Raw genomic sequence first — 21,818 nt, 5'->3', positions numbered from 1 at the left:
GATTTGAGGCAACTTATGATAAAATCAAAGGAAGCAAAAATCATACAATCAATTTTAAGAAGTAAAAGCCAAGAACGAGGTAGAAGTTGGGAGTGTTGCGGCGTGTGGATAGGATCAGGAAAATTGTACTTAGAAGATGTGTACAATAATAAGATATTAAAAGTAGGCATCAGATTTAGCTATGAGATTCCCTGCAGTCAACCCAAAACGGAATGCATGATAATCTATTAATCATCTATTAAAGAGAGTCCTCCAATCCGTGACAAGAAATTGATTTTTTTCCCTAACTCTCTTTTCTGAGAGGATTACTACTGCACATGAAATCATCTAAACAGCATAACAGATACAACCCTCAGTAATAGTTATGCAACACACACACACTATTTTTAGACTAATGGGAGTTTTCTCATCAAGTCTCTCAACAAAAATCAAGGATAAACGGCAGTGCAACAAGCCACACAGTCTTCCTTTCTGCTTCTCCCAAAGCAATTTACTATCCTGTAACGACCACATGAAACCCAAGAAGAGTGGTGTCCCAAGATGGCTAGATCTGTAGACCGGCACCGTTCAGATCAGTCACACGGCTGCCTGATGGGAGGAGGTGAAAGCTAGAGTGGGCTGCCCAGCCCCAGAGACAGAAAGAGAAGCGACCACGCCTGGATGTTATGATCGTCACACAGGGCCTCTGACCTCCTCTTCTGGAACTGGGAGAAGCGGGAAGGGGTGATAGGCCTAGCGTGGGAGGGAGGGCCGAAATGTCACCCCATCCCTGGACTGGCCGCTGTGAGGAAGACGCACAGCTCTCTTCTTCCCGCTGGCGATTTCACTGTGCTTTAGAATCTCCCGCACGTCATGAAACAGTTGTTTTCTTTCATTTGTAAAAACAAGGTTTTCTGTTGAACAAAAGCCTCCTGAGAAACAGAACTCAGGTGCCATTGCCTTTGTGTGATGTATTCTCCGTGTCTCACTCTGTGTTTTCATGCTTTGCATGATGAGATATCGAGAGTTAGAGCACCAGCAGTCATCAGGGAGGTGCTCTCTGCCAGAGTAGAACGTGCTTTTGGATTTTTTCTTCTAAAAGATACTGCCCTGGCTTGGTCACAAGATGGAGTGTATTCACTATCAGTACTGATTTCTTAATTTATTCCCATTTGTAACATTCTGGGATCTTGCTGTTTACTTTCTAAGCCAGAGAGTAAAGTAAGGCATAGGTTCTTCATTAGCAGGTTTATGCTTTTATTCCTTCATACTCTATCCAGTATCTTAAAATATTCGTATCTTTTGATTTAGTAACTCCATTTCCAGAAGTATGTCTAAGTGAATAATCCCAAACATCTGAAAACATAAAAAAGTGAAATTATTCCCAAGATGTTCTTTGTGGTTGTATTTATAATACTGAATAATCTGATTCAACCCAAGTATTATGCAGTAATTATATGACACATCCACTAGATAGAATGCTTACAAGGTATTCAAGTAACAAGGGAAGAGATGTGAGAGTTGAATTAAAAAAAATAGACAGCATATATAATAGCATCTAATTATATAAACAGTATGGATTATAGGCACAGAAAAACAAAATTACTTACAAATGAAACAAATATATGAAGAGAAAAAATAGAGATCAAAATATTAGCTGTAATTGTCTTTGGACAGTGAGAATATGGATAGTATTTTTATTGCAACTTTAATACCTAATGCAAATATCTTTAATGAGAATTTTATAACCAAAGAGAGAGGAGATTTTAAAAGCAGATTTTACCAGCAGTGAATGATAAGCACAAAAGCATGCAAGCAAGTAAGCACGAGGACTTTTGTACTCAGTGCTGTGTGAAACCAGTTCAACACATATGGCCTTTCATCTTTAAAGCCAGACTCTCAGTCACTGTGGTTGTTAGAAAAGTTAATTTTCTAAAAGGGCAACATCATTAACATTTGTCTTACAGTTCAGCTCAGGCCAGCAGCCCCACGTGGAGAAGGGGTCCCTGCCGGGGCTAAACGCAGGGTCAGGAGCTCACAGTGCAGAGAGGAGTAGGGTACAGGCAGGGATGCAGCTGAAGTCATCCGATCTTCAAAAACAAAAAAGTCAAAATTTATGAGCCCTTCAAGTGGTGCAATAAAATCGCTAATCAGGGATGCACGGGGAGGGCAGTTCTGACTGCAAATTAGTGAGCCAGTAAGGAGGCAAGCGGTGACTGTCTGACACTAACCGGCCCGTTGCACTGAACGCTGTGTCTCAGCCACTTTGCCCCCGCTGCTGTCGCTGCTGCTTGGAAAGGGCACCGTGCAGCGAGCTGCAAAGAGCAACCGAGTAGTTCCAAGTAAAGCGCAGGTGACAGCCTCAGTGCACAGCATACGGCCCACGGCAGAGAGGGGGCAGACGCTCTGCGCTCCTGACTCCGCACAGAGAAAACCTATCATGGCAGAGAGAGAGGGCAGATGCTCTGCGCTCCTGACTCTGCACAGAGAAAACCTATCACTGCAGAGAGAGAGGGCAGACGCTCTGCGCTCCTGACTCTGCACAGAGAAAACCTATCACGGCAGAGAGAGAGGGCAGAGGCTCTGCGCTCCTGACTCTGCACAGAGAAAACCTATTACTGCAGAGAGAGAGGGCAGAGGCTCTGCGCTCCTGACTCTGCACAGAGAAAACCTATCACGGCAGAGAGAGAGGGCAGACGCTCTGCGCTCCTGACTCTGCACAGAGAAAACCTATCACGGCAGAGAGAGAGGGCAGAGGCTCTGCGCTCATGACTCTGCACAGAGAAAACCTATCACTGCAGGACAGCCAGTCATAATGAGTCTGGAGAGGGTCAACATGTGTTAGACATCATTTTAGGAAAATAATACACCAACCAACAGCTATTTTTGAAAAAGAAGCAGAAGGAAAATATGGACGATCGTGTGTAAAACAGCATTTTGAGTTGGATTGCCTAGCAACTGTTAGAGGTCCCTTACTAAAACTATCCACAATATCAGGGTGAAGGCATTTCTAGAAGAACTTAAGTAGAATTGGAATGTCTAATTTCTTGATTTGCTGAAGACTTTGTTTTTCTTATTTGTTTTACTCCTTATTACCTAAGCTCAATATAGCACAGCTCACGTTTAGAGGGTTGAGAAAAGAAATATCACACAACCAATATTTTAAAATAAGAACTAAATCGAGTGTAAAAAAAGTTGAAGTGTGGCATGAAAAAACCCATAAAGATAGTATGAAAGAAATAGGTAATACCAGGCATTCATTTTTAACTGAAAAACCAGGTATATTATTTTTTAAGTATAATGCTGAAGAAATAAAACTCAAGAAAGAATGGCTTTGTGTATAGATGAGAATAATGTGGGCAGGCAGTTATCAGACAGACATTCTATACTCAGCCTGGCCAGAGAGAATTGTCTTCCAGTACCCAAGCTGTGAGCACTGACCATAGATCCTGTTCCAGAACAAAGTCCCAGTCCTGAGATACTGACTGAAAAAGGATGAGAAGGTAGCAGGGCAGCCCACTCAGCTTCTTTCCACGAGGGATCTTGAGATGGCACCACTGGAACCTCAGATCAGATCAGATCAGTCGCTCAGTCGTGTCCAACACTTTGCGACCCCATGAATCACAGCACGCCAGGCCTCCCTGTCCATCACCAACTCCTGGAGTTCACTCAGACTCACATCCATCGAGTCAGTGATGCCATCCAGCCATCTCATCCTCTGTCGTCCCCTTCTCCTCCTGCCCCCAATCCCTCCCAGCATCAGAGTCTTTTCCAATGAGTCAACTCTTCGCATGAGGTGGCCAAAGTACTGGAGTTTCAGCTTTAGCATCATTCCTTCCAAAGAAATCCCAGGGCTGATCTCCTTTAGAATGGACCGGTTGGATCTCCTTGCAGTCCAAGAGACTCTCAAGAGCCTTCCCCAACACCACAGTTCAAAAACATCAATTCTTCAGCGCTCAGCTTTCTTCACAGTCCAACTCTCACATCAATACATGACCACAGGAAAAACCATAGCCTTGACTAGCCTCTCTGCTTTTTAATATGCTATCTAGGTTGGTCATAACTTTCCTTCCAAGGAGTAAGCATCTTTTAATTTCATGGCTACAATCACCATCTGCAGTGATTTTGGAGCCCAAAAACATAAAATCTGACACTGTTTCAACTGTTTCCCCATCTGTTTCCCATAAAGTGATGGGACCAGGTGCCATGATCTTCGTTTTTGTGAATGTTGAGCTTTAAGCCAACTTTTTCACTCTCCACTTTCACTTTCATCAAGAGGCTCTCTAGTTCCTCTTAACTTTCTGCCATAAGGGTGGTGTCATCTGCGTACCTGAGGTTATTCATATTTCTCCTGGCAATCTTGATTCCAGCTTGTGCTTCTTCCAGCCCAGCATTTCTCATGATGTACTCTGCATAGGAGTTAAATAAGCAGGGTGACAATATACAGCCTTGACGTACTCCTCTTCCTATTTGGAACCAGTCTGTTATTCCATTCCAGTTCTAACTGTTGCTTCCTGACCTGCATATAGGTTTCTCAAGAGGCAGGTCAGATGGTCTGGTATTCCCATTTCTTTCAGAATTTTCCACAGTTTATTGTGATCCACACAGTCAAAGGTTTTGGCATAGTCAGTAAAGCCAAACCTATTAGGAGCCAAAAGAGAAACCAAATGCTAGAGACAACTCAAACTGATAGAGACAGAGGGGCGGGGGTTAGAGATAAAGAATGAAATAGGAATTTTACATGGGGGTCAGTCTCAAGAGTATACGGCAAAATAATGGAGACCTGGAGAAGGATCTCTGATCCCAGCAATTTTAAATGGCTCACACAGACTCCAACCTGGAAGAACGACTTATCTCTAAGCCTCTGTAAACAGGGCTAGCTCAGGGATTGACCAAATTCATCCCATATTAGAGACTCTTAACGGATCTGGTGGAAGAGAAGAAAATACAGGTTCATTGATACAATCATTCATGAAATCATTATTATACACTGGCTGAACTTGGTTCTGGGAATTGAGAGCACCAGCTGTTAACCAATTAGGCTTCTTATCCCTGTCCTTGCCTTCCAGCGTGACGTAAGTGATGATAAACAAAACTAAACAATTAAATTAACCATAAGTTAGAAGGTAGGAGGTATGAAAGAAAATGCAAAGCAGGGAAAGGGGGATAAAGGAGTAGAAAGGGGAGAAGTGTTGCGATTTGAAATAAGGTTTTCCATGAAGACATAGCTGGGAAGGTAACATTTGAGCAAAGACTTGAAGGAGGTGATGAGCAGGTGAGGATTTACCTGGAAGAAAAGCATCCTAGGCAGAGGGATCAGCAGCACAAAGGCCCTAAAGCAGAAGCATGTCCATGTGTTTGAGAGAAAGCAAGGAGGCAGATTTCCTCCAAGCAAATGGTAGAGATTTAATGGGCGCACCAAGTCATGTAAAGCCTTATGAAAGTGAAGTGAAAGTTGCTCAGTCGTGTTCGACTCTTTGCGACCCCATGGACTATACAGTCCATGGAATTCTCCAACCAGAATACTGGAGTGGGTAGCCTTTCCCTTCTCCAGGGGATCTTCCCAACCCAGGGATCAAACCCAGGCCTCCCACATTGCAGGCGGATTCTTTAATCTGAGGCACAAGGGAAGCCCAAGAATACTGGAGTGGGTAGCCTATCCCTTCTCCAGGGAATCTTTCTGACCCCAGGAATTGAACCAAGGTCTCCTGCATTGCAGACGGATTCTTTACCAACTGAGCTGTCAAGGAAGCCCTTAAAACATTATAGACCATTGCAATTATTTGGCTTTTACTCTGAGTGAAATGGAAGGTCTTTGGAAGGTTTTAAGCAAAGTAGTACCATAACAGGACTTCAGTTTTAAAGGATCATCTTAGCTTTGTGCTGGGAATAGGTTATGAAAGGTCAGGGAGGAACATGGGAAAACAGGCAAGAGATTATGGAGACTTAGATAAAACGGTAGCATCTGAGATGAAACCCGTAGTTATGCTATGGTTATATTTTGAAAGTAGAGCCAATAGACTTACTGACAGATTGAATGTGAACTGCTAGGGAAGGTACAGAGCCAAGGATATTATTACCCACTGCTATGGAAAATTTACTAGCTTAAAAAATGTATTATTTGTCATACCCAGGACTCTAAGTTGGGTTCAATTGAGTGCTTCTGCTCTGTGTGGTGTCCAAGAAGGCTTCTTCACTGACATATCTGGTACCTCAGCTGGAGCGGCCTAGAACAAACCACTGGGCTGGCTGAGCATCTTGTTCCACACGGTCTTTCCATGTGAAGAGCTCAGCCCACTGTGGGCTGAAGGTAATCAGAGTTTCACTTAGAGACTGAGTTCAGGAAGGAAGAAGATGCTGCCTATCCTTGTAAAATCCAGGTTGGAAGCCGCACAATGTCACATCTGTCAAGTATTCGGTTCACTGAAGCAAGTCACAAAGCTAGTCCATATACAAGTTGAGGGGTACAGATTTCATCTCTTGATGGGTGGATGGAAAGAACTTATGATGGTCAGACTATCTATTATAAATGTTTTCAAGATTTTTGGACTGAGATCCTAACATGTGAAGTTGCAATTAAATGAGGTAAGAAATACTCAGAGCAGAGGTCAGAGAATGCCAAGGTAGGTGGTAGAGATCAGGAGTGCGGCTTTTAGACATACTAAAGTTGAGATATCTTTTAGACATCCAACTGAAGATGTCAAGTAAATAGTTCAATATCCCATCTGGAGTTCAGGTAGAGGGCTGGACTGGGTATCCACATCTATGAGTCATCAGTATGTAGATGGTACTCGAAGCCGTGAGGCTGGATGGAAACAAACACCAAAAGTGTAATTAAAGATGGGAGGAGGAGAATTCCAAGGACCTGGCTCTAAAGCACACTAATATTTGAAGTCAAGAACAAGCAAAGGAGACTTGAAAGAAACAACCAAGGAGGTGGTTACACCAAGTGGTATGAAACCCAGAGAAGAAAATGTTTTCAGGAAGAAGTAGTCACCTGGGTCAGTGCTCTCCAAAGGTCGTGTTAACTAATAACTCACCAGTGGACTCAGCATTCTGGGGAGTGTTGGAATCTTTAACAAAACTGTATCCATCAGGTCTGGGGTCATGGTCAGATCCTGCAAAGGGAGCAACCCAGGAGGGGCTGGAACCTAGAACCATAAGGCCATGATCTTGTGAGACAGCCACAGTGGTAGAATTAGAAGAACACTAACACGGATCCTTGCCCTGAAACACAGCCTCACTAGCCGGGTGGAATTTTGAACACAGTCCAGGAAGAGGTAATACTGAGTAGCCCAGGTAGATAATTCGCATCACAGTTGTAACCAGTTGTGACCACATGGCACAGATGTGTGCCAGTTGTGACCACAGAGTTCATTAAAGTCTGATACTAAGAGCCAGAATTTTTTTTTTTTAAACCAGCTGGTTGAGAAACTGTGTCTGAAAGAACCCAAGTCTTCCAAGACAAGAACTCAGCCAGGAGACTATCAGTTGGACAAGTGTGTTAATGGGAAGAGCAGGGGCTGAGTTAAGCCGCACACGTAAACATGAGCTGTTCCAAGCCTGGATCGGACATTAGCTGCAACTTGGGCTGAAGAAGCCTCATGTGTTTTATGAAGAGAGAGCGGAGGAGAGGGCTGAGGTTGTACCTGGGACCAAAATGGGTGTGAGAATGTGGGGCACAGCTGAGCAGCGGAGGCCGGAGGAAGGCGGAGGGGCTGTGTGTGGGCAGGAGAGGCTTGTGAGGACAAAAGAGGACACGCATCTCGGCCGACTGCGGCAGCCCCGCAAACCCGCGTGTTACGTCATTTAGCACCATTCACACTCTAAACAACTCATTATGACTGGCGATCAGAAGACTGCACCGAAGTGTACTGGCTCTGATAGGTTCACTTAAAATAAAGGAAAAAAAGATAATGACGTTAGAATTCTGCAAAGCGCGGGACTGAGGATTGAGATGGGAAGCTGAGTGGCTCTGTGACTAATTACCTGCCTTCCTGTCTGTGCTCTGGGCCGTTGCACAGTTTCTCTGCAGGATTTAACAGCTGTTAGCAAATAACTAAATAAGACAATGGAAAGAGACAGCTGAGCAACCACTTGCGAGCTTTTCTTGAATTTAACTTCCCTTCACTACGTAGGGTTGGAACTGAGAGGAGCAAATCTTCCAATGAGAAAATAAGGGAGTTTGAAGGTCTCTCATCTCAGAAAATCATTTTTCTTATTTCACTAGAAACATCCAGAGTTGCGTGCCTTCCCCTGCAATGTGAGGGGTGACGAGGTTGATTCTGGAATCAGAGCAGAGCAGTGTTTGGACACTTTGCTAAACATTGCAGGACTGTTGGAGAAAGCACTTCAAGTCTCCCAGGGGAACCTGCCAATGGTTGATGGCCTTTCTTACCAGGAGATTCCTCTCCATTCTTGACCTCCATCCCTCTTGCCGTGGCTCAAGCCTCTCGGTACAGCTAGGAAAGCACATTATGCCTGTCCAAGGGAGATGAGCCCTGCAGACTCAATTTCCAATGTGGCAAAAGTCATCACTGTGAGTGTCAAAGCTGCCCCTGAGATTCTTGGTTGACACCACAGCCATCCATCAGCTTGTCCCTGGGGTCACCCACACAGATGGTGGTGACTGTGAATAGAATGTGCCAAGGAGACTGAGAGCCCTAAGCAGAGATTTCAACTGGGCGTGAAAGCCCTTGAAAAAAGTATCACAAGAAATAAGAAGGAAAGCTTTTTTTTTGTTTTTAAACTCCCAGAGAAAAGGAATCCATTGTAGGCAAATTCCACCAGAGGATCAGAGGAGCCTGGCTCACTACAGCTGTGAGGTGAATTCGATACCTCAGTTGGTAAAGAATCCGCCTGCAATGCAGGAGACCCTGGTTCAGTTCCTGGGTTGGGAAGATCTGCTGGAAAAGAGACAGGCTACCCACTCCAGCATTCTTGGGCTTCCCTGGTGGCTCAGCTGGTAAAGAATCCACCCGCAATGCGGGAGACTTGGGTTCAATCCCTGGGTTGGGAAGATCCCCTGGAGAAGGGAAAGGCTACTCACTGCAGGATTCTGGCCTGGAGAGTAAGCAAGAGGATCTTAGAATGATGAAAATTCATGTGGATGTGTTCATATTACAAATGACTAATGATGAAATGGAGTTGTAACTGTTCAGTTGCTAAGCTGTGCCTCTTTATAACCCCATGGACTGCAACATACCAGGCTCCTCCACTAACTCCTAGAGTGTGCTCAAATTCATGTCCATTGATTCGGTGATGCTATCTAACCATCTCATCCTCTGCCACCCCCTTCTCCTCTTGCCTGCAAACATTCCTATCATCAGGTCTTTTGACTTTTTGCATTAAGTGGCCAAAGTTTTGGAGCTTCAGCTTCAGCATCAGTACCTCCAATGAATATTGAAAGTGATTTCCTTTAGGATTGACTGGTTTGATATCCTTGCAGTCCAAGGGACTCTCAAGAGTCTTCTCCAACAGCACAATTTTAAGGCATCAGTTTTTTGGTGCTCAGCCTTCTAATTGGTCCAAATCTCACATCTATACCTGACTACTGGAAAAACCATAGCCTTGTTAGACGGACCTCTGTCCGCAATACGTTTTTGTTTTTTAATACACCAACTGGGTTTGTCATTGCTTTCCTTCCAAGGGGCAAGCATCTTTTAATTTCATGGCTGCAGTCACTGTCTGCAGTGATTTTGGAGCCCAAGAAAATAAAATCTGTAACTGCTTCCACTGTTTCCCCTTCTATTTGCCATGAAGTGATGGGACTGGATGCCATTATCATATCTCTTTCACCTTCATGAAGAGGCTTTTCAGTTCCTCTTCACTTTCTGCCATTAGAGTGGTATCATCTGTATATCTGAGGTTGTTGATATTTCTCCCAGCACTCTTGATTCCAACTTGTGATTGATCCAGCCTGGCATTTTTGCATAATATACTCTGCATAGAAATAAAATAAGCAAGGAGCCAATATACAGCCTTGCCATACTCTTTTCCCAGTCAGTTTTTCCATGTCCAGTTCTGTTACTTCTTGACCTGCATACATGTTTCTCAGGAGACAAGTCAGATGGTCTGGTTCTCCCGTCTCTTTTCCACAGTCTGTTGTGATCCACACAGTCAAAGGCTTTAGTGTAGTCAATGAAGCAGAAGTAGATTTTTTTTCTGAAATTCTCTTGCTGTCTCCATGATCTAAAAATGTTGGTAACCTGACCTCTGGTTCCTCTGACTCTTTGAAACCCAGCTTGTACATCTGGAAGTTCTCGGTTCATATACTATCAAAGCCTTGCTTGAAGGATTTTGTTCAGTTACCTTGCTAACATGTGAAATGAGTGCAACTGTATGGCAGTTTAAACATTCTTTGGCTTTGTCTCTCTTTGGTATTGGAATGAAAACTGACCTTTTCCAGTCCTGTGCCCACTGCTGAGTTTTCCAAATTTGCTGACATATTGAGCGCAGCACTTTCACAGCATCATTTTTTAGGATTTTAAACAGCTCAGCCAGAATTCCATCACCTCTACTGGCTTTGTTTGTAGTAATGCTTCCTAAGGCCCACTTGACTTCACACTCCAGGATGGCTTGCTTTAGGCGAATGACCACGCCATCATGATTCCTGCAGCATTAAGACCTTTTTAATATAATTCTTCTGTGTATTCCTGTCACCTCTTCTTAATCCCTTCTGTTTCTGTTAAGACTTTTAGCATTTCTGTCCTTTATTGTGCTCATCTTGGCATGAAATGTTCCCTTGATATCTCCAATTTTCTTGAAGAGCTCTCTAGTCTTTCCCATTCTATTGTTTTCCTCTATTTCTTTGTATTGTCCATTTAAGAAAGCTTTCCTATCTCTCCTTGGTATTCCTTGGAATTCTGCATTCAGTTGGGTATGTCTTTCCCCTTCTCCCTTGCTTTTCACTTCTTTCCTTTCCTCAGCTCTTTGTAAGGCCTCCTCAGACAGCTACTTTGCCTTCTTGCATTTCTTTCTCTTTGGAATGGTTTTGGTCACTGCCTTCTACACAGTGTCATGAGCTTCCATCCATAGTTCTTCAGGTGCTCTGTCTACCATATCTAATCCCTTGAATCCATTCATTACTTCCACTGTATAATCATAATAGATTTGATTTAGGTCATATCTGAAAGGTCTAGTGGTTTTCCCTACTTTCTACAGTTTAAGCCTGAATTTTTCAATACAGAGCTCATTACCTGAGCCACAGTCAGCTTCAGATCTTGTTTTTGCTGACTGTATAGAGTTTCTTCATCTTTGACTGCAAAGAACATAATCAGTCTGATTTCAGTATTGATCATCTGGTGATGTCCATGTGTAGATTTTTCTCTTATATTGTTGGAAGAGGGTGTTTGCTATGACCAGCATGCTCTCTTGATAAAACTCTGTTACCTTTGGCCTTCTTCATTTTGTGCTCCAAGGCCAAACTTGCCTGCTACTCCAGCTACCTCTAATCTTCCTACTTTTGCATTTCAGTCCCCTATGGGGAAAAGGACACCTTTTTTTTTGGTGTTGGTTCTGGAAGGTTTTGTAGGTCTTCATAGAACCAGTCAACTTTAGCTTCTTTGGCATCAGTAGTTGGGATATAGACTTGGATTTCTGTGATGTTGAATGATGTGCCTTGGAAATGAACTGAGATCATTCTGTCATTTATGAGGTTGCACCCAAGTACTGCATTTCAGACTCTTGTTGACTGTGAGGGCTACTTCATTTCTTCTAAGGGATTCTTGCCCACAGCAGTAGATATAATGGTCATCTGAATTAAATTCACCCATTCCTGTCCATTTCAGTTCACTGATTCCTAAGATGTCAAAGTTCAACCTTGCCATCTCTTGATTGATTATGCCCAATTTACCTTGATTCATAGACTTGACGGTCCAAGTTCCTATGCAATATTGTTCTTTACAGAATCGGACTTTACTTTCAGCACTAGACTCATCCTCAACTGAGCATCATTTCTGCTTTGGCCCAGTCACTTCATTGTTTCTGTAGCTATTAGTAATTGCCCTCCACTCTTCCCCAGAAGCATATTAGACAACTTCTGACTATAGAACATAAAGATGTTCATGGGGTTCTCCTGGCAAGAATACTGGAGTGAGTTGCCATTTCCTCCTCCAGTGGACCATGATTAGTCAGAACCCTTCACTATGACCCATCCTTCGTGGGTGGCCCTGCATGGCATGCCTCATAGCATCATAGCTTCATTGAATTATCCAAGCCCCTTCACCACTATCAGGCTGTGATCCATGAGGGGGGATGAAATGTAGACTAAATTTTAAGTATCAAAATAAGATTCCTATAATCCTTCAGAAGGTAATTAAGCTATTTATAAAATAACATATCAAATTATTCCATAAGTAAGGAACAGTTGGTTAACAAATATTAACCCGCAGTGGCCTGGCCCGCTCTGTGTCCCGTATGGGGCCAGAGAGACCAGAGGTCTAGCCAGCAGAGCGTTTACTGTGTCCTCTCCCATTTCTTAGAGGATGGAGCAGAGGCTCAGATACAGATGTGGGAGACAGGCCTGCAATTGAAGTCAGCCTCTATAAAATTTCTGTGTGAGTTTGAGCAAATTAGTTAACATTTCTGAACTTCAATTTTCTCATCTGCTCTTGTCAAAGTTAAATGTGTCAGAGAGCCCAGCATAGGTTCTGGCACATCATTAGCTCTGCCTCTGGTGATCATTATTACTCTCTCCTGGGGCTTGTGGAGAAAATGATGGAACAGATAGGAATCAAGCACACCATTCTCTACATAAAACCTTTGCACCCATGTTTGTCTTTAAAACACTATTTGAAATGTAGAGGAAGATCAGTCTTTTTTTAAGAAAAAAAAAGTATGCAATGAAATAAAAGCCTTTCATCCCTTTAATAGAGTAATTCATTCATTCATTAAAAATTATATGTCAAATGTCACTAGATTTTAGTACTAGCTTTGACCTATAAATAGACTCTGATCTGTATTTAAGAATGAAATCCTCCTCCATTTCTCCTCCTTTCATAGCTTAGCACATGTGGGCTACTTCAAGAGAGAAACCTTCCCTTTTTTAATTTACTCCTATCCCACAGAACTGACTGAAGGCTGGTGAGAGATCCAGGAACAGATTTGCTCCCTCAGCCCACGCGGTGGGCCATCAGCTCTGTGTTGGGAGTCATGCCAGTTACAGATGAGTGCCAATGGCCACAGTTCTCCTGCCCTCTTCTGAACTCTGCATTGACCTCTGGAAGCCTGCTAGTGATCCCAAATATTCTCCCCGAACCCTTTTTTCCCATTCTACACACTCCCTCTGGGGACCCTCATTATCTCCTATGATGTCACATACTAACTCTGTATTGATGACATGACGCTTAAATCCATTTCCTCAGATGAGTTCCAGGCCTGCATTTTCATCTATTGCCTCCAGCATATCTCACCAACATAGCCCAACATATATAACTGCTACAACAATTTATTCCCAAACCTGGGCTCCCTGTAAGTGCTGTATTTGGTTATTTATCTAATTATCTCAACATCCATTAAGAGTTAGATTTATTATTACCTCCATTTTGCAGATGAGATCATTGAGGCACAAAGAAAAGCAGCTTACTTTTTCAAGATCACACAATCCGAAGGTGGCAGAGTCAGGACTAGAGTCTGGCAGTCTGATTATGCAAATTGCATCCTTTGGTTCATCCATCTGAAATGTCGGTCAGGTGTGGGTTATCATTGCTAGAGAGGATAGATTAAATAGTAGTAAAGAATTGCTGTTGCTTCAAAATTTTAACTACAAGATCATATAAATATAGTAATGGATCATATTTATGTCTCTTTAGTTTTATAAAAGATTACTAATTTTATAAACCTCCTCCAAGAGCCAATCCTTATAATCCTACTTCAAGAACCAATGTAGTTGAAGTCATTTCTGCAAAAACCCAGTAAATGCCAAAGCACATGGATTTGAGGAAGAAGATGCCGCCCAACAGTGCTGTTGGCTCAGCGTGGCTGGAATACAGAATCTGAAGTGGTAGCAGACAAAGTCAGGGGAGGCATCCTAGAACCAGACTGCGAATGAACTTTAGGTTATACTAAAGAATTGGGACTTTATTCTGTAGGCAAATAATGGAAGTAGGGGTCAAGGAGCCAGGCACAGAAAATTCATTTGACCAAATCATTTACTAAGACAGTCTTAATGAGGAGCTTGGAAAATATACCTACAGTTTGTAATACATCACGATTAAGTGTTACAGGGGGCTATGGGAACAGTTATGAAGCACTCCTAACCACCCTATGGTGCCTTATAAAGGAATAGTTCCCAGAAGCACTCAGGTATTTGCAATGAAAGGAATTACATGATCGCACTTGTATTGTAGAGAGATAGTTTCACCAGTAGATACAGCTATTCCAAAGAAATACAGAATAAGGGGGGGCGGTCACTGAGGACATTATTTTATTAGCCCACCTAAAAGTTGATGATCACTAGAACTGTGATAATAACTGACAGGGAAAAACAGAATGAAGAGGACTTTTGGAAATAGGAGCAGAACTAGGAGAATCTACTGAAAGTGAGTGTTGCTGGAAAGGAGTTAAGGAGAAAGATTCCAACCTTTCTAGTCTGAATATCTGGGAGGTCGGTTATGACACTGAGTTAGGGGTAAAGCAGAGCGAAGGGAGAGAAGAAGGTGAGTTTCACTTGAAACATGTGAAGTTAAAGGCATCTGCAGCTGGAGATGTATAGTGGGTGGATACAGCCACGCATCAACAAATAGCGTGGTGCTGCAGACATAAGTTTATGAATATCCATCATTTGGAGACAGCTGAAATCAGACAAGGTTTCTCAGTAGAGAACTGAATGTATAAAGAGAGGGAACGTGGCGGTGCCAGAAGGCACACGTACAAATAAAGCAAAGCCGACAGAACCAGTAGACTGGTGCCAGGCAGCACACCAGGCAAGACACGACCACGAGAACTCTGGAGTCAGACGCCTAGATTCAAATCCAAGTTCAACCCCTCTTCATCTCTGTGACCTTGTGCAAGACAGTTAGCATCACTGGGTATCAGTTTCCTCCTCTGCAAAATAAGATCTACTTCAGAGGCATCATGATGCGAAAAGAAGCCAATGTTTATAAAGCATTTTGAGTAATCTTGGCCCTTAGTAAAGACAGCTTAGTTTTTTTATTGTTGTTAAATACAAAGTATTATAAATCCTCTAGCCCCAAACATTGATCTTCATTTCTCATTCCATTTTATTCTCTACTGGCTCTTATTTTTCTGAAGGCTATCATTTATTTATCTTATTCTACTCCTAATTCTAGGGAGTCCTGAATAAAGTATTACCAAATGCACTACCTACTTCATGTTCAAAGAAAATCCCAGGAAAGATAAAATCAATCTTCTTCTTCGCAAAACAATTATCTTACAAAAAAGCTCAGAAAAGTTCTCTCTGGGCATATCACAACATAATCACCTGTTGCGAAGGGTAAAATTGATAAACAATTTTCTCCAAAGGTGTATTTCTCTTAATAGTTTTTTTTTTCTTTTACATTTTTTCACTTTTCAGAACTAAAATTGCAAAAAATGAGCTATTTATAGATTCAAGGCAGTTTCATCCCTTAGAGTTAACTATTAATATCTGTCTTTGGGACAGTCGTGGCTGGCAAGATCCCCTCTCTGCCAGGAACTGTGCTAGCTTTTCTGTATTCTTCATTACAGCCCCTTGAGTTGATTATGATGTTTGCTATAAAATTAATGAGAACAATGTAAGGCTCTCTGAATCATCTCAAGGTGAGAAAAGCTGACTTCACGTAATGAGCAAGGATTGGATAGTTGGTCACAAAACACAGCAGGATCCAGTGTGGATCAACTGTCCCTTTCCTCTGCTGTGTGTGATCATCTTGAGGATAAGACATGAGAGGATTTCCTGGTGGTGCTCCCCACTAAGATTTCCTGTTCCCCGTCACCACTGGAAATGCTTGGGAGTCCTGGTACCTTGTCTTCATGACTTAATAGTGACTACTGGGCAACAATCTTGCCTTTCTGCTCAGCTGATAGCATCACCAAGTACGTCCCCCGTGAGCCCATTGGAAGGCTTAGCACAGAGTGTCAGGAGCTTCTTATCCAAGCAGAAACACAAGTTTAATGTTCTTACCAGTCTTAATGAAACTCTCAGGTAGCCTATTAACCAGGATTAATGTCCTGAGACTAGGACATAGTGATAGAGATAATAAGTAATAGAAGCCTAAGACAGGATGGTCCCTGGAAGATAAAGGTGTCAGGACTGGCTTTTTAAATTAGATAAACTCAAAAGATAAATAGAGCATGATAGAGAAAGGAAGGGGAAAACAGTATTCCAGTATAGGAGCAGAAATTACACCAAAACAGGGCTAAACCAGATTTGTTTGGGCTATAAATAGACAAATCTCTTGGAATAATATGGTTGGCAAGAGAAATGATTTAAAAAAAAAACAAGAAAAGTTGATATGGGGCGTGTTTGTGAAGAGGTTTTAAATGGCAAGCTCGAAAGTCTGGGCATCTTTCTATGGTTAGTAACATTATCAAGAAAGGTGGTAACATGAAATTTGTATTTTAGAATTATTCTTTCACTAGGCTCAGAGACTGACTTGGTATTATAGAGAAGAAATGCAAATTATTTTGAACTTTGAAGTCTGTATCAAAATAAAGAGTGCCACATTTGAGTTGTTTCCAGTTCCTTCCAACTGTATCATTTTTCATCTAATGGCAGCTTTTTTTCTGTAAAGATCATATATTAAATATTTTAAGATATAGACCCTGTTGCAACTACTCTCAACTTACTATTATAGCACAAAACCTCCTTAAACAATATATGAATGAATAAGCATGACTGTGTACCAATGAACTTTATTTATGGACACTGAAACTGGAATTTCATATGAATTTTCAAAAGTTCACAAAATATTCTTCTTTTGCTATTTCCAACCATTAAACTTAAAAAAACCCCTTAGCTTGTGGGCTGTGTAAAACCAAGTGGTAAGCAGGATTTGTACACCCTTGGTTTATAGCACATCAGTCAGAATGCTGTGCAGCATCATTTTGAAAACTTTGGATTCTCTTCTGAGATCTTCGGTTGAGAACTTGGAAGGAGATAGTTGAAGTGGTGAGTGATGTGGTGAAAGTGGAAGAAGGTAAATAACTAGTAAGACTAACCATGTTAACCACTGGGGTCAGGGGGCAACATATGTACCTTATATGCTCCAATCCACCAGCTATTTATATGAAACCTTCAGGGAAAAAAAGGGGGGAAATCAATCAATAATTATTTTAAACACATTCTGAATTCGGCATTTTAGTTATCACACAGGGAAAGGCAAGTGGTGGGTCTTGCTTCTGTTAATGGCAACCCACTCCAGTGTTCTTGCCTGGAGAACCCCATGGACAGAGGAGCCTGGCGGGTTACAGTCCATGGGGTCGCAAGAGAGTCAGACACAACTGAGTGACTAACATGCACAGGACGCCTGTAAGGAAAATGACACAGTGCAGCCCCTGAACAAGTGGGGTGAGCAGCAGCATGGAAGGAAGCTTAGTGCGAGTCACGTGCACCAAGCTAGAGCAGCTCTGAACAAAGAGTTTCCATGTGGAGAGACCAGCCAGGCTGGGATCGGGGAGGAGAAGGAGCCTGGGAACTGAGTGATGAGAGACAGAAGAGGCACATAAAAGGAAAACCCACTGAACATTGCTAACTGAGACGTGGAGAGGGAAAGAGCAGTCAGACAGCGTTTCCACGCTCTCTCTGCATTGCTCAGTGCTAAGAAGCACACAGCACTGAGGGGCATGGGGCCAGCTGAGGCCGTGGGGAATGAAGAAAGACGAGACAGGACCCGAGCACCTTCAGTTCAGTTCAGTCGCTCAGTCGTGTCCAACTCTTTGTGACCCCATGAATCGCAGTACGCCAGGCCTCCCTGTCCATCACCAACTCCCAGAGTCCACCCAAACCCATGTCCATTGAGTCGGTGATGCCATCGAACCATCTCATCCTCTGTCGTCCCCTTCTCCTCCTGCCCCCAATCCCTCCCAGCATCAGAGTCTTTTCCAATGAGTCGACTCTTCGCATGAGGTGGCCAAAGTACTGGAGTTTCAGCTTCAGCATCATTCCTTCCAAAGAAATCCCAGGGCTGATCTCCTTCAGAATGGACTGGTTGGATCTCCTTGCAATCCAAGGGACTCTCAAGAGTCTTCTCCAACACCACAGTTCAAAAGCATCAGTTCTTCGGTGCTCAGCCTTCTTCACAGTCCAACTCTCACATCCATACATGACCACTGGAAAAACATAGACTTGACTAGACGGACCTTTGTTGGCAAAGTAATGTCTCTGCTTTTTAATATGTTATCTAGGTAGGACATAACTTTCCAAGGAGTAGTGAAGTAAAGTCGGTCAGTCATGTCTGACTCTTTGCGACCCCATGGACTGTAGTCCACCAGGCTTCTCCATCCATGGAATTTTCCTGGCATGAGTACGGGAGTGGGTTGCCATTTCCTTCTCCAGGGGATCTTCCCGACCCAGGGAATGAACCCGGGTCTCCTGCATTGCAGGCAGACGCTTTACCATCTGAGCCACCAGGTTGGACATAACTTTCCAAGGAGTAAGCGTCTTTTAATTTCATGGCTTCAGTCACCATCTGCAGTGATTTGGGAACCCCAAAAAAAATAAAGTCTGCTGCTGTTTCTACTGTTACCTCATCTATTTGCCATGAAGTGATGGGACGAGATGCCATGATCTTTGTTTTCTGAATGTTGAGCTTTAAGACAACTTTTTCATTCTCCTCTTTCACTTTCATCAAGAGGCTCTTTAGTTCCTCTTCACTTTCTGCCATAAGGGTGGTGTCATCTGCATTATCTGAGGTTATTCATATTTCTCCCAGCAATCTTGATTCCAGCTTGTGCTTCATCCAGCCCAGCGTTTCTCATGATGTACTCTGCATGTAAGTTAAATAAGCAGGGTGACAATATACAGCCTTGACGTACTTCTTTCCCAGTCTTTGAACCAGTCTGTTGTTCCATGTCCAGTTCTAACTGTTGCTTCCTGACCTACATACAGATTTCTCAAGAAGCAGGTTAGGTGGTCTGGTATTCCCATTTCTTTCAGAATTTTCTGCAGTTTATTGTGACCCACACAGTCAAAGGCTTTGGCATCGTCAATAAAGCATAAGTAGATGTTTTTCTGTAAGGTCGAGTACCTTACACATGCAAATAACACACTTAAAGTGAAGTCTGATTGACGTTAGGTTGAATCATTGGCAAACAGGGGAAGGAGGGCTTCTATTAATACCCACATGTTGGCTATTTCTCAAGTATTATTAGATGGAAAAATAAGGGAGCAGTGATATCGTGATGATTTGCAAATAAGTAAACAGTCTCCTGAATCACATAAAATAGAATCCCCCTTATTTCTTCAAGGTAATTTCTTTTGATCATTTGTCAGTGGTCATGTCTTATAAAACAAACAAACATATTTCATTGTTTATCCTCAATGTTTTTCTCTTAGATCTGTTTGCCTATCCATACCATAAATATATGGGGAAAACAAGCATATAATATGACCAATAACTTACGTGGAAGTCTTAATAATATTGGAATTCAGTAAGGGGAAAAGTTTCATAAATATATGTCTCCAACTCAACACCAGCAATTGATTTTCTCTGTTTCTTTCCTAAGTGTTGCTGCTCAAAGGGACCCTAGGGTGCCTGCTCCCTAAAAGAGTCCCTTCCTGCTATAATACTGTTCACCAAGCAGCAAGGCTTTAGGCAGAGAGCCATGTGAGCTCATCCAGTAAGCAGACAAGGAATATTTCTAATAAGCCATTTTTATATATACAGAATGAAATAGAGACCAAAATGATATTATTGTCTTCATTGTTTAGACTTGTAGAAAAGTAAAGATATTTGGCTTAATTCTAAAATAGTCCCTTTAGCTGTCCATGTCAAAATACAATCATCTGGTGATCAGTGAATTTTTAGTGCAGAATTAAATTTCTTGCCATTTTCCTATAACTATTTATGAATAAAATAGTTTAAAAGATGAAAGTTTCTCAAAAATTTTAAACACTGGGGTTTAGATTAAAATGTCCTCAATATTTGCCTATATTTACCCCATAATTATAAGTTGAAAAGCTTACATGAAAATGAAGTGGTCAGTATACACCCAGTAGCTGGTCTCCATAGCTATTATTAGGAAATATTTAGAAGTAGATCCTTTCCTGATTCATTTACCTTTCACAAATAGTTAATTTATGAAATCATAAAATTAGCTAGGAGCAAATCCTAGCCTGTATTATAGTGGAAAAAGCAAGCCCCAGAAGGTTTTTAATCGGCTTGCACAAGATGCCACAAGTAGCTGGAAGCTTCGGGATTATAATTCTCCTTCAATGTGTTAGGAAGCACAAAAACAACCAGCTCTTAAGAAACACAGAGAAGGCAGGAGTCCCTAATTTCTCTCCTCCAGCCCTAACTGGGGTTGCTTCTAATAAATGACCAGGAACAGTATGCTGCTTCTCTCTTCATCACTGGAAACAAATTATTCAGTCTATATTTAACCAAATGCATTACAAATTGCTTCACTACTACATAACCATCAACAGATGTATTAAAACTTCCACAAATTACTATTAAAAAAGGAAATAAGTAAATGTAGAAAGTACAAATCAGAATTAGACTAACAATATTATCTTAATGTATTATTTAAATGCTACATTTCCATTCCATGTCTCTCTCATCATATTTAGCTTCTGCATTAATCCAGATAGAATTTGAATTAGTCTAGATTAGGTCTTAATATATTATTTACAGTGTTTTAATGGAAAGAAATTGTGCATTTTCCTCCAAACAAGTATAATAATTCTGTCATTCAAGTAAAAGAAAAATTTTCAAAATTCTATCATTCATGTAAAATAGAAAATTGTTATATTAAAATAAGTTTTTCATGTTTTTTTCATAGACTTGAATCAAAGGAGCCTTTCCTGTCAGTTGGGTGAGTATATGTCTAAATTTTCAAAATCTCAGTTCTCTAACATCTTTAATTCAAATTAACAAGGTCTTCTGAGATAATGTTTTCAGTCATCAAACCCCATATTCAAGGTCATAACCTGCCACCGATGCATCGTTTCCTCAGTAATGTGGCTATTTACCTTTAAAAGACAACTAAAATGCTCCTTGAGACCACTGTTTTGTGGTCTCAGAAATTTAACTAACCAGTGTATATGAGATCCTGTATCCTCTATAAGAGCTAAAAAAACGTTCACAGTGATTATCTCATCAGATGAAGGTATGGTTTGATGGTTTTAAAAATCCCTCTGAACCACAGCGCACTCTTCCTAATCACTCTGCTCATTTTTGTACTGTTGGATTTCATCTACCCCAGTCAGTGTTTCTTCCCCTTTTCCTCTAAATCTGTCTCCAAAATCTTTATCTTTTCCCGTCTGTCATTTCACTTTTATTTTGCCACTGCTTACACTGACTGCTTCTTTAAACACAAAGCTGAGGAACCCTGGAGCAGATTAAGTAAGACTAACGCTTGCCCTCTCTGATAGTATCATTCTGAGTCACAGAACGTGTTCCAAAAATAATATACTGTTGACAAGAATACACATGTACTGTTTTTAGGTGTTTAGCTAATTGAGACTCTGCAAAAATGTTTTCACTGATCTACCATGTAATCTTTCACTAACATACCAAAATGTCTTACTAAAGGACTTTTGCAGCATTAGGGTGGATGTTTTAAAATATCAGAAAACATTGGAAGATGTGACGTCTACTTCAGAAGAAATCATGCTGTTATTTGAAGAGGGGAAAAAAAAAATCACATGTCAGCAGCCAAGGCCAGAAACATGGGAT

General features: G+C 41.7%; 1 protein-coding gene and 2 long non-coding RNA genes across 14 annotated transcripts in view; 1 reads left to right on the top strand and 2 right to left on the bottom strand.

Annotated features, from left to right (window-relative positions):
* The window catches only part of RALYL (RALY RNA binding protein like), an 829,513-nt gene that overhangs the window by 667,157 nt on the left and 140,538 nt on the right, over nucleotides 1-21,818 (top strand). For all 12 annotated transcript variants that reach the window (XM_010812207.4, XM_010812208.2, NM_001077932.1 and 9 more), the window contains 1 exon segment: nucleotides 20,923-20,955. In XM_010812207.4, the coding sequence (XP_010810509.1) occupies nucleotides 20,923-20,955 (33 nt within the window).
* Nucleotides 1-21,818, bottom strand: part of LOC132342231 (uncharacterized) — a 50,391-nt gene that overhangs the window by 22,093 nt on the left and 6,480 nt on the right. Inside the window, exon 2 of the long non-coding RNA XR_009490556.1 lies at nucleotides 13,565-13,686. This is a non-coding gene — a long non-coding RNA (uncharacterized lncRNA). The remainder of the gene's footprint in view (nucleotides 1-13,564; nucleotides 13,687-21,818) is intronic.
* On the bottom strand, nucleotides 1,216-2,066 carry LOC132342232 (uncharacterized). The gene is made up of 2 exons (XR_009490557.1): nucleotides 1,945-2,066; nucleotides 1,216-1,335 (listed from the first exon to the last, which is right to left on the bottom strand). It is a non-coding gene; the product is annotated as an uncharacterized lncRNA (long non-coding RNA).

This window comes from Bos taurus, chromosome 14, assembly GCF_002263795.3.
Source record: "Bos taurus isolate L1 Dominette 01449 registration number 42190680 breed Hereford chromosome 14, ARS-UCD2.0, whole genome shotgun sequence".
Lineage (NCBI taxonomy): Eukaryota > Metazoa > Chordata > Mammalia > Artiodactyla > Bovidae > Bos > Bos taurus.
The sequence above is the reverse complement of the archived record's forward strand: the minus strand, read 5'-3'. Positions and strand labels throughout refer to the sequence as shown.